The sequence below is a fragment of the Borostomias antarcticus genome, assembly GCF_949987555.1.
Source record: "Borostomias antarcticus genome assembly, chromosome: 9".
NCBI classification, from domain to species: Eukaryota; Metazoa; Chordata; class Actinopteri; order Stomiiformes; family Stomiidae; genus Borostomias; species Borostomias antarcticus.
This window is the reverse complement of record NC_140242.1, coordinates 8,343,414-8,356,169: the sequence shown is the minus strand read 5'-3', so window position 1 is coordinate 8,356,169 and position 12,756 is coordinate 8,343,414. Positions and strand designations below refer to the sequence as shown.

Below are 12,756 nucleotides of genomic sequence, written 5' to 3'. Positions count from 1 at the left end.
TGTTTTTGATATGTTTGGCCAGTTGACTTTTTGCATTGGTTGATTGGGACAAAAACTTAAGAGATCTCCATTTCAACCTTACTATTTGGATGGCAGGTAAAAGATGATTATACTGGTTTTGTTTCATCAGAGCTCTATTGTATGAGAATATGGAGGACATAGATGAAGACATTGCCGTTGTTGGCATTGGATGCAATTTCCCTGGAGGTAAGAATGCTTTACATCGCTCATATTGAGGTATTATGGGGATTATGCTGGTAATTCTGAAAGCCACCATGATGCTGAACATAAAATGTATTATAATTGTGTTACACTTTTGTTTAGGTGAGGGGCTTGACAATTTCTGGAAAGTTCTGTTGGAAGGCAAGAACTGTGTTGTAGACATCCCAGAGGAGAGGTTTGACAGCACATATTGGTATGATCCTGACGTTAACAGACCTGGAAAAACGCAAACAACCAAAGCTGCTCTCATAGAAGGGTAAGAATTTTATGAAAAGAGTGTGAAATCAGTCTCAATTCAATATCATGGATTTGTTAAAAAAAATCCCTTCATCTGTTATTCAGGTTTAATGAGTTTGATCACAAGTTCTTTGGCATCTCTGAAGTTGAAGTGGACTTCATGGACCCCCAGCATAAACTTCTGCTGCAGTGTACATACAGAGCATTTGAGGATGCTGGTATGCCAATGGAGAAAATCAGTGGCACTAGAACTGGTGTTTATATAGGTAAACAAAATATTATTATTTCATAATATTATTTTACACTTCCTGTAACAGTTCTTAGAAAAATAAATTGCAATTAATTGCCTGTATAAGTAAATTCATAGTACTCAGTAAATAATACAATGATCATCTTACAGGTCTAATGAACAGGGACTATGAGACTCTCTTGAACAACAGTCCCAGCACTATTAACCATTACAATGGCACGGGCACGGCTATGAGCGTGGCAGCCAACAGGATATCCTTCGTCTTCAATCTCACGGGTCCTTCGTTCGCCATAGACAGTGCCTGTTCCTCCTCCTTGGTGGCTCTGCATTCAGCTTGCCAGGCAATAAAACAAGGTACAAACATTTGTACACATTATACTCAACTAACATACTGTGAATCGACTGTAAATGTCACAGTGACTCAACTCATTTTTAACATGTGACAGGTGACTGTGAGATGGCTCTGTGTGGGGGTGTCAGTTGCATCATAGAGCCAAGAGTCTTTGTAGCTCTCAGCAAAGCCAAGATGATCTCACCTGAGGGCACCAGCAAACCCTTCTCCAGCAGAGCAGATGGCTATGGAAGAGGAGAGGGATGTGGGATTGTTGTATTGAAGCCACTGAAAAATGTAAGACATTAAGAATACAGTGTGTGTGTGTGTGTGTGTGTGTGTGTGTTTGTGTTTGTGTATATATATATATATATATATATATATATATATATATATATATACTCCTCAAAATACTCCCATTCGTGGAATAAACAACATAGCTAAACATGTGGGTAGCGCCCCCCAAAAATGTGCCAAAATGCAATTGCCCTGCAATATTCTTCTGATATTCACTCTTGTTTTGAGTTGCTCATTCCATGAATGCACGATCCTTACAAGTTGTTCCTCGTTGTAAAGGTGACGAATCAGGCTTTCAAACGATATAAAATACAATACCAATTATGTTTCTGAATTATTTTTTGATGAGTTTATATATATATATATATATATATATATATATATATACACACCAAACCTTCTGTCATTGCCAAATGTGAGTTAATGATGCCATAATGTCCTATGAACAGGCACTAAGGGACTTTGACAAGGTGTGGGGCATCATCAGCAAAACTGCAGTCAACCAAGATGGCCGCACGGTCACTCCAATCACCAAGCCATCCATGGTCCAGCAGGAGGAGCTGCTGCGCAGAATCTACTCTGAGTCTGACCTGTCAGATGTCCAGTACATAGAGGCTCATGGGACTGGAACCCCAGTCGGCGACCCTATTGAGGCAGGGAGCATCTCCAACGTCATCGCCACAGCCAGACCTCCAGGTTCACAGACACTTTGCATCGGCTCTGTGAAAGGTAACATCGGACACACAGAATCTGCAGCAGGAGTGGCAGGGCTGATCAAGGTGCTCTTAATGATGAAACATGAAACCATTGTACCCTCTGTGTTCTACTCTGAGGACAGCGCCAGCATAGATGCCAAAGCTCTGAATGTTAAAATTCCCACTACAGCTGAGAAATGGGAAAAAACAGGTTCCTTTGAAAGACTAGCTGGTGTCAATAGTTTTGGGTTCGGAGGCACAAATGCACATGTAATTGTAAAGGAGAACATACAGGCAACCGTTCCCAGCCTGACCACTCATAGTTGTCGAAGATTGTTTGCTCTGTCTGCAGCCTCAGAAAGGTCCTTACTCATGTCCATCATTGACACCTATCAAAGGCTTAACAGAGACAAAACAGCAGATATACAGGCCTTGGCCTTTACCTCAGCATGTCGTAGAGGTCATTCTAAACACAAGTACAGGAAATCATTCCTGGCACGCTCTGCGTCTGACCTAGAGAACCAGCTAAAGTCTGCAATAGACAAGAAGGTTGAGCCATCCAGGTCAGATATCAGATTGATTTTCGCATTCTGTGGAAACGGAGTCACATACAGGGGCATGTGCAAGCAGCTTCTCAAAGAGGAGCCTGTTTTCAGAGAAAAGGTCAGAGAAGTTGAGAATGTTTTCCAGAACTATAAAGGTACCAGGATCACACAGAAGATAGCAGATGATTATGACAATGACGATTATACCAAGCCAAATGTTGCCCAGCCACTCCTCTTTGCCATTCAGGTTGGCATTGCCAGCCTCTTGAAGCATTGGGGTGTCAAACCTGATGCTGTTCTTGGGCATTCTGTCGGCGAGGTGGCTGCTGCCCATTGTTCTGGTCTTTTGTCCCTTGATGATGCAGTGAAGGTGATTTACCACCGCAGTACTTTGCAGAGTAAGGTCACAGGAGGGAAAATGCTTGTGGTCAGCAACATGCCTGTGTCGGAAATCTTGAAAATCCTTCCAGTTTACTCTGGGAAGATCTGCATGGCTGCATACAACAGCCCCCAGTCCTGCACCCTCTCAGGTGATGCAGATGCTGTAGACAGTCTCCATCAGAAGCTGAAAATTATGTTTACAGGAAAAAATCTGTTTCTTCATGTACTAGACGTCCCTGCCGCATACCACAGCCATATGATGGACCCCATAGTGGACCATATTGAGGAAAGTATTGGCTCTTTGACCATGAACAGCATGGAGTGTGAGCTGTTCTCAACAGTGACTGGAGACACTTATTCTGATGGGGAATTTAGCACAGGGAGATACTGGGCAAAGAATATCAGGGAGCCAGTTTCTTTCGAACAGACACTTAAAGCAGCAACCAAAGAACAGCAGTCAAATAGAAATGTGGTCTTTGTGGAGATAGGCCCTAGAAGAGCTCTCCAAAGGAACATCCAAGAGACTTTAGGAAATGACATCACAGTTCTCTCATCAGCGCAGCCAGAGAAAGATCACGAGACAATTCTGGCAACGGTCTGCAAACTGTTTGAGCTGGGAGTCCAGGTAGACTGGGGCCAGTTCTACAGAGGATGTGAGACATCACCAACACCGTTCCCGAGATACCAGTTTGATGATCTGAAGAAAGAGGTGTATTTTGAGTCCGTAAGATGTGGAAATGAGATGACAGCTTCATCTCATCATCCACTGTTATCCCAAACAAAGCATGAGAGCAAAGAGCAAAAATGCATCATCTCAACAGATACAACTCCCTATCTTTGGGAGCACAAAAACAATGGTGTCCCCATTGTTCCGGGGGCTTTGTATGTTGAACTGGCCTATGCCTCAATCATGGCTAGGTCAAGGCCCAAGATGCCTATTTCCTCAATTCAGCTCAGTGTAACCTTTCAAAGTTTGTTTGCTCTCAGTGCAAACTCTCATCAAATGAAGGTAATACTGGAGCATACAGAGAATGACACCATGTTTAGGGTACAGTCTCCCTCCGCGACTCATGCATCAGGCACCTTGACTTGTAAAAGTGAGCAAACATTGATTGAAGAACCGACCATTTGCATTGATGCCATTTTTGAGAGATGCAAATCAGTTAGGAAGGCAGATGAGGTGTACTCCGTCCTCTCCCGTGCAGGTTTTGAGTACGGTCCTGTTTTCAGACAGCTAGATGATGTCTACTTTGGAGATCAATTCAAGGAGGCTGTGACAGTTATTAGAGTCCCAGGTGAGGTGCTGAAGCAACTTCATGAGTACTTTCTCCATCCAGTGGTGCTGGACTATTTCCTCCAAATGACTTCTGTGGTTGCCGTGGGAGGATTAACTGCCAGGCCGGGATTTCCTTCTGGGATTGGCAGTGTGGCAATATCAGGACCCCTGCAAGAGGAGATGGTCATGTACCTCAGGGCAGCCCAAGAGAGCTCAGACTTCATAGATGTATGTGGTTGCTTTTCCACGAAAGATGGACATGTTTTAGTGGAACTGAAACACGTTAGGATCTCCTTTTTGGGCAGTTGCTCCCGAATTGCAGAGTCATTCTTCTTTCACACTGAACTTCACCTCCACCCTCCATCAATATCCACTGACCACGCCCACTTAAGCTACAAACCGAAAGCCATAGTCTTCGAGGACACACTGGGAGTTGCTAAAACATTGAGACCATATTTAAACCCAGAATCAACTTATGTGTCAAATAGGGACCGTTTGTCGGGCGCGCAACTCTCAGATTTGGTGTCTCACTCTCTTCATAGTGATGCTTGTGCTGGCTTGGAGGAGATCCTGTTCATTTGGGGCATTGAAGACCTCAGTCACCTGACACCGGAGAATGCGTTAGAATGCCTGGTTGATTGCTGTGAACAGTATCGGCAGATTGTTCTGGCCTTGAAAGAGAAGAAACGCCGCTGCACTGTAAGAGTCATAACCTACCGTTCGTCAGAGAACACTGTGGACCATGTCAGTGCTGGTTTTGTGCTGTCTGGTATGACACGAGCGTGTGCAGCTGAGATACCAGCTCTCTCATTTCAGTTGGTTGACCTGGCGTCTGTGACATGTGAAGATGTTCAGGCCCTGGTTCAGGTGATGCACACCAGCAAACATCCAGAGGTCATGATTAACAAAGGCCAGATAAGTTCAACAACAATAGTGCATACTCCCTTAAAAGGCATCACCTGTTCTGAAGGAAGCATTCACTCATTGCATTTTGTGCATTTTGTTCTGCAGACTGCTGACCCATATACAGTGGGTAACCTTTCTGCTGTGTCCTGTGAAACAAAGGGTCAACTTCTCCAGGAGAAGTTCGTTGAGATTCAGCTCAGTAAGACGTGTGTCCATACCTCTGACTACTTCCCAGTCAGCATCTCAGACCTGAACTTTGGCCGGACAATGTACTGGAACAAACATGTGTCTCAGAACCACAAGCTTCTGACTCTTGACTTCAGTGGTACTGTCACTGCTATAGGCAAAGATGTGAGCAAACTGAAGGTTGGTGATCAGATTGTCTCTTGTTATCCCATAACCGCCACCTCCAAGATTGTAATACCTGAAGCAGCGTGCTACAATACAAACAGGCTCCCGTTTCTAAGGGAGATTCCATGTGTGTCCTACTTTGTGCTGGCATGGGAGATCATACACAAAACATTGCCCAAACGCAAAAAACAGAGAAAGGTGACCATTGTCTCCTCAGTCCCTGACTCTGTTCTGATGAAGGTTTTAACCCAGACGGCAAACAGGTCAGGATGGAGAGCCATCGCTCTGCCAAAGCTAAGTGAAGAGCTCCTGCGCAGTGATCAGGGTGACACGCTCGTTGTTCTGCCCCCCTTTGATCTATCGCCACTGGTGAAAACAGGAGGTGGCGCCACAGAGAGACATATTGTTGTTGTCTGTGACAACCAAGTGTGTTCCACAGCGCATGTTGTCGTGCCAGAGAGTGAACATATACACGTCCAAACACTTCACGTTTCCAGTCTTTTCCAGAGAGCGAATCTGAAGACGCAGAAAACGAAGATAAATCAATGGCTACAGTCGCTACATTTGGATAGTTCATCACTATCTCTGCAAAGCACCACATGCCAATCAACAGGCCAGAGAGCGGCCCAACCGACTGCTGAGGTTGAGTCCTACTTCAGGACAAGAGCAATATCTCAAGTTGTTTTGGGGAGTGAAGAATCAGACAATGCAGTGTCGGATATCCCTTTGCTTATAAGACCGAGGAAAGTCTTCAAGCAGTGTTGTGTTTACATTGTTACAGGAGGGCTCTCTGGGCTGGGGCTTGAGACGGTCAAGTTCATTGCTCACAGGGGAGGGGGTTGCATCGTAACGCTTTCCAGGAGTACTCCATCTGCTGAGGTGCAGTGCAAGATGGACACACTTCAGAGGAGATACAGGGTGTCAATAATGAACATCCAGTGTGATGTCTCAGTGTCAGGGCAAGTTGTGAAGGCAGTCACTGTGATTGGACAGAGGTTCCCATCCTGTCCTATCAAAGGAGTGTTTCACAGCGCAGCTGTGTTGCAGGATGCTTTGATGGAAACCCTTGACCGTTCATCCTTCCAAAACGTCCTATGCCCGAAGGTGAATGGGGTGTTAAATCTTCACCATACAACGCTGCACTACAAACTGGACTTCTTTGTGTGTTACTCGTCCATCTCCTCAGTCCTGGGTAATGCCTCACAGTCCAACTATGCTGCAGCCAATGCATTCCTGGACACATTCTGTCACTATCGCAGAAACCTTGGATTTGCAGGTCAATCCATCAACTGGGGTCCCTTGAACCTTGGTCTCTTGTTGAACAAAGACCATTTCCAGCGGTTTCTGGAGGCAAAGGGGATGATGATCATGGATGTTTGTGAAGTCCACGAGGCCCTTGAAAAGTGTTTGTTGTTGAATAACCCACAGCAAGTCATTTGCAAGTTCAATTTCAAAAATCTGAGCAAGCATGTCCTTTCCCAAAATGCATCTCTTAAAGAGAGACTGACAGCTTTGGTAGAGCAAGAACTCCAAAACACGACGGTAACAGAAGCCACGGTCCAACAGCGGTCCTCAACACATGAGAATATTAGGACTCTAATTAGTGAGATAAGCAATGTTAGCATAGATGAACTGCAGGATGAGACTGCATTGTGTTCTCTGGGTATTGATTCAATGTTGGCTATGACTCTACAGAACCAAATATATCAAGAGACTGGTGTGAATGTTCCCTTGGTTAAATTGTTAGACCCAAACAGTACACTGTCTACACTGGAAACGATTCTGAGGGATGGTGGCTAGGATGATAGTGTTAAGAATAGTGCACAGATATTGCAAAAATATCCATCTTTCATTTAATCTGTGCTATGCTAACTGTCTTGGGGATGGTTATGGTTGTTTAGAGTGTGAATAGGCGTAAAGTCTTGCCTTTACTCAATTATTGAATATGTTATGTATATGTTATGTGATATAAATGATGAATATGTTATGTATATGTTATGTGATATATATGATTATACAGTATGTTATGTCATGATCACAGCCTAAATGTTGAATTGTATACAAAGAATAAAATCAGATTCCACTGACTAACTCATAATCTGGAGCAGTTCATTCCCCTGCACACTCGTGGCACAAATTAAGGGTTAAAAATGTATAAATCCATGGCTTAAACTTCAGCCAAGAAAGCCGTCTTTAAGTACAAGTATGCAAAGTATGCACAGAGGCACATTTAATTAGACATGAACATCTAGACAGGCAATTCAATTACAACGTAAGTGTGAAAAGTATAAATACTTATTGGATATGCTATGCAGCCATACTACCTTGTGGTACACAGATATCAGTCTACCAATTTCAACTCACTACTCTAACTTCTGTAATGGAAACATGGTGAGTAAATACATGTATTTTATGTATATATTGTATGTATAAACAATTATTAAAATTTTATACAAAATGCACAGATAATTATACTTAAATTGATCTAAGTTATTTTTTGTTTTTGTTTTCAAGTACAAAATATGCACATACACTGGTAGTGTTGAAATGCAGCAGAAGTAAACATGTATATATATTCATAAGTAATCTATCACTACAAAGTTAAATAATGTGTATAATAGGGACCAATAATTGCAACAGATGAATTACTCCATAGATATGTTACATTATGGCCACTTGACAAAACCCTGTGTAAATAACCACACATACTAAGTTACACTGTAGTGAGGTCATGGACTTGCAGAATTAGAACATTTTATCGCTGGGATGTTACACTGTGGTGTTACTGTCTGGTTATTATTACCTGTCACAACACATCCCATGTTGTGGTTACAGTTGACAGAGTGCTCGGTGCCATTACAGGCAGTGTACATTTTAACTTCATATGTTTGGCTATCAATAGTGAACATGGGAACGGTACTGTCCATGCACATTTGACCACTTTGACCATTGACAGTTAGAGTCGAAAGTGATGGGCAGCTCTGGGTTTGACAAATCTGGTGGTTATCCGGCATAAAAGTGTGATTTTCATAGACCGGCTTGTCTTGATCAGTGGGGTTCTCTTGCTTGAGTTTGGTTTGGCAGCTGACCATGCCTTGATCTTCAGATACTCTTTTCTCCTTGCTTGAACTTCCACAGCAGATGTCAAAAAATGTAAAAAAAACAGGGATGAAGGTCAGACCGTGAAACATACCGAAAAGGATAACAAGGAACATAATCTTGAAGCATGTTCTGAAGATGTAGTTTTTGGACGCAGACAGCACCACCACCCCTAGAATGGTGGACACAGCCCCCTGTAGTATTGGATAGCCTAAATGGAAAAGGGCTTCAATCGCCTTCTCGTTTGAACTCGGCTTCTTGTTTGAAACGAAGGCGTAGGAAATGTGTGCAGAGAAGTCCACAGAGAAACCAATGCAAACGATGAGAATGATCATGGATATGGTATCCAGGTTGACATCCCAAAGCGCCATGAAACCGGTGACGCCCACTATGATTGAACCAATGGAGAAAGAGACCCAGAGGGAACAGAGAGGGTTTGGAATCAGCAGGAGAGAGACCAGTAACATAACCGCAGTGGTGACCCCTATATTCTGAATGGTGGCACTCACTATGACAGAATACTGGTCATAGTAAATGAATGCAGGGTGGTAGACCAGCAAAGGCACGGGGCATCTTTTGGCAGTATCTCGCAGCGTGTTCAACATATTCATTTCGTCACTTGCAGTCGAGATATTGACAGTCTGGAGGAAAAACCGAGATGCATGGATTGAATTGCTGGTGAAATTGACATCTTGCTTAAAGTCAGAGTAAAATCTTAGGAAAGGACCCAGATTCGTCTTGAAAACATTTTCGGTACTCAAATTAAGATTTGTGTGATATCCATAGTATTTGTACGATCTAAGCCAGGAGGTGAATATATCCTTCTCGATAAAGGACAGGTTTTTGAAGTCCTCCACGCAGGCTTCCAGATCAGACCTCTGCTTCTCATCCCAGTATGGAAATTCGCCCCTTACAACAACCATGATATTTGGACCGTACTCATGGAAGTATGCTTTTTCATTATTGTAAAACCTCACCACATATGAATCGTCTGCAGCTAGATGACGAATGTCGATTCCCTCTTTTATCTGGAAGCATCCATAAACACTGATGGCCAGATACACTGCATACAGTAGGATAACACACAATTTGGACCCAGACTTGGTGAGGAAGGGGCCATAGTACTTCTTAAAGAAGTGATTCATGGGCTGCACTTCCTCTGTTCCGGTATGGCGGTCATAGGCTCCTCCCACACAGCACAGGTAGTACCATTTAGAGTGACCAATTGGGCAATCCTTGGGAACTTCCTTGCAGGTCAGCCAATGTCTGTTGCTGTTCTCCCGCCTCCCGTTGAGAACCAGGAAGGCTCCGAAGAAGGTGATGCTGTAAATATAGCAGAACAAAATGGACGTGCTGGTGTACAGGCAGAAGGACTGCACGGACCGGAATGGCGTCATGAGTCCAATGTAGAATGCCAACACATCCGTCAGAGTTGTGATGGTGATGGATATGGCCGCCTCCTTATACGTCTCTGCAAGACGGTCCTCCAACCGGTCATGTACGTTGGTATGCTGCCAGCAGGATATGAGGATGAACATGTCATCGACACCAATACCTGCGGAGAGGATAATTGACAGAAAGATAATATTAGAGATACAATCATAGATCTTAACGCTGTACTGTACTGTGGAAAGTAGGTAGGTCAATTCATTGGTCCATACCCAATATCAAGAAGGGTGAGTTTGCCACTGTCATTACAAAAGGTACTCCCATGTGTAGCATCATCCCAAAAGAAGACAGCACAGCTAAGCCAGCGGAGAAGACGCCAACAGTGGCCACCCACACTTTGTTCCTAACACAATCTAACCTGCGGATGAAAATACACACCAGTCAGACCTCAGCACTAAGACAACCACTAGGCTATACCTTTTTACTTCTTATGGATGCTTTATACAAAAACCATCTGAATTTCTGATGTTGAGGCCATGGATGTTTGTTGCATCAAACAAACAACATACAATTGTTTTGGTCACTGATGTGGTAACAGACTTGCTGAATGTCAAAACTTACCTCAAGCAAGATGAAATGGAAAAGACTATAGCGATGGCATATGTAACGGAGAAGAGGGGAATAACATCCCTTGTGTTGGCCTCGAATTCCACCTGCCTGGACAGTGATGTGGAGTGGGTAACCTGGGAGGGTAGACATGTAAAAACTGTGTGTGTATAATTTACATTATGTGGATGAAATGGTATGATACACTCTACTTGTCCTAAGTAACCTTACCCACCCATGGATAAGAACCACACACCTATCCACAATCACTCGTCCTTCTAAGTAAATACAAGTATATACAATTCAATATTCATAACGCCACATGATAAATGCAGTTAAAAGCCACATGCTAATTTCCAGAGGGTAATATGCTCAAATCAAATCAAACTTTATTTGTATAGCACATCTCATACATAGAGGCAACACAATGCGTGTTACAGAGAGCAAAGGGGGGATGGACATAGATCCTACCCCTAAAATTTCCAGAGGGAAGAAAAAAAACTCCCTGTAGTCCATAATAGGATATATCTCATAATAAGGCACAGTAAGCACTTAGCAGACAGGCTCCGATAGAGTATTGAGTAAACCAGGTATAGCTGCTAAGCAGAAGTGGGGAAACAAAATGCAGAGAGCAAAGAAGGTATGTGTGTGTGGGGGGGGGGGGGGGGGGTGATTTGATAGGGACAGCTGGCGACACATAGTGGGATGGAGCTGGACACGAGGATGGCAGGAGGCCTCTCCGGGGACCTTAGGAGGACCTTGACCAGGAATAGGACTTTCCAGGGCCTGGGTATAATGTGGCACTATGCTTGCCCCTCTCCATCCCTGGCATGTTGTCAATATCCTCATCCTAACTAAGGGATAGACAATGGCATTTGTAAGACTCGGCCGCTCTTAATGAACCACACTCATGAATGGCATAGCCTCTTCCTTCAGTTCAAATACAAAGATAACAGCTAGAGCTATTCACCGAGCGATTAGCCATGCCTCATGGAATTCTTTCATCACCTCATAAACATGAAAGGCAGTAGTGTGTGTGTGTGTGTGTGTGTGTGTGTGTGTGTGGTCACCATGAGGTGGAGTAAACTAATGACTAGACATTTAGGCCAGAACAGTGGAACATTATTAGAATAGCTGTATTGTATCAAGAATAGAGGGGCCACTGCTCAGAACCCCCTTATGGTGGTCATTAATTGAGCATTTCATTGTACATGATCGTGTATCTTTTATGACAAATAAACATGCATCTATTATTATGGTTGTCAAGTTAAACAATTCATAATTTGCCATGTTGTGAATTCGGATATATAATTGTATTAAATTGTAAATATTAGGTATATGACATGTATGAGTGTATTTTCTCTGGATTAGGATGAGGTAGCCTCGTGAGACCATGCGAGCTCACATTCTGTTTCTCAGCTTGCGAGATCAGGATGGTCTCACGAGGCTAGACTTTGCCAACCGTATGCGTGAACTGATGTTGCAGGTTGACATGAATAATAAATGTAAACTTTATGCCCACTCACCTTAATGAATTTCATTGAAAGGTTGGAAGGGAAAACCTTGAGGAATTCCTTCAGCCACATATCTGTCGTAGAGCGGTCACCTTCTTTTAAAAAATAAAAAAGCCTTATTGCTTTAGCACTCTTTATAACGGTTGAGCTCACATTGACTCCACCAACAGAATAGCCAAGAAAAATATGCGAGAAACCAAAACGGAAAAGGGGAAACGTAAGTTCGGTCTCCTCAATTTTGCTGCCATAATAATTAAACAAATCTACTATCTGATTTGGGATACATTTATTGTATTTCCTGGCGCATAGTCCTTCAAAGGTAAGATGTCCATGATCACCATAAATATTTATTTCCCGAACCTTTTTATCCAAACGGAGTATTTCTTTCATTGCTGCATCGGTAAAAATGTTGGGAGCTCTGGAGACTGCTATGAAGGATGCGTATACTCCGTCGGTGTACAGTCTCTGGCTAGAAAACACAGAATTATTCAGAGGAAAGTTTTCTTGTACAAATCGCCTCTCAAGTTTCGCAGGTCCGTTAATTGGTGTAAATTGGTCCTCAATGTCATTGGCCTCTCGGTCCCAAAGGAGATACAACCCAGATCCAAGCGCAGAAGAGATTAATAGGGGAGCGATGAAGAACCACCAAGGGTGCCT

At 43.3% G+C, this 12,756-nt stretch overlaps 2 protein-coding genes across 2 annotated transcripts in view; one reads left to right on the top strand and one right to left on the bottom strand.

The window, feature by feature from the left end:
• Positions 1-149: 149 nt before the first annotated feature.
• Positions 150-12,756, top strand: part of LOC311312815 (phenolphthiocerol/phthiocerol polyketide synthase subunit C-like) — a gene marked incomplete at both ends in the record, with an annotated part of 63,296 nt that continues 50,689 nt past the window's right edge. Inside the window, 3 exons of the mRNA XM_084442822.1 lie at positions 150-207; positions 325-478; positions 565-725. Coding sequence (XP_084298948.1) covers positions 150-207; positions 325-478; positions 565-725 — 373 coding nt within the window. The remainder of the gene's footprint in view (positions 208-324; positions 479-564; positions 726-12,756) is intronic.
• Positions 5,849-12,756, bottom strand: part of LOC311313342 (patched domain-containing protein 3-like) — a gene marked incomplete at both ends in the record, with an annotated part of 44,874 nt that continues 37,966 nt past the window's right edge. The window contains 4 exons of the mRNA XM_084443466.1: positions 5,849-6,007; positions 6,263-6,391; positions 8,581-10,145; positions 10,252-10,397. Of these exons, the coding sequence (XP_084299592.1) occupies positions 5,849-6,007; positions 6,263-6,391; positions 8,581-10,145; positions 10,252-10,397 (1,999 nt within the window). The remainder of the gene's footprint in view (positions 6,008-6,262; positions 6,392-8,580; positions 10,146-10,251; positions 10,398-12,756) is intronic.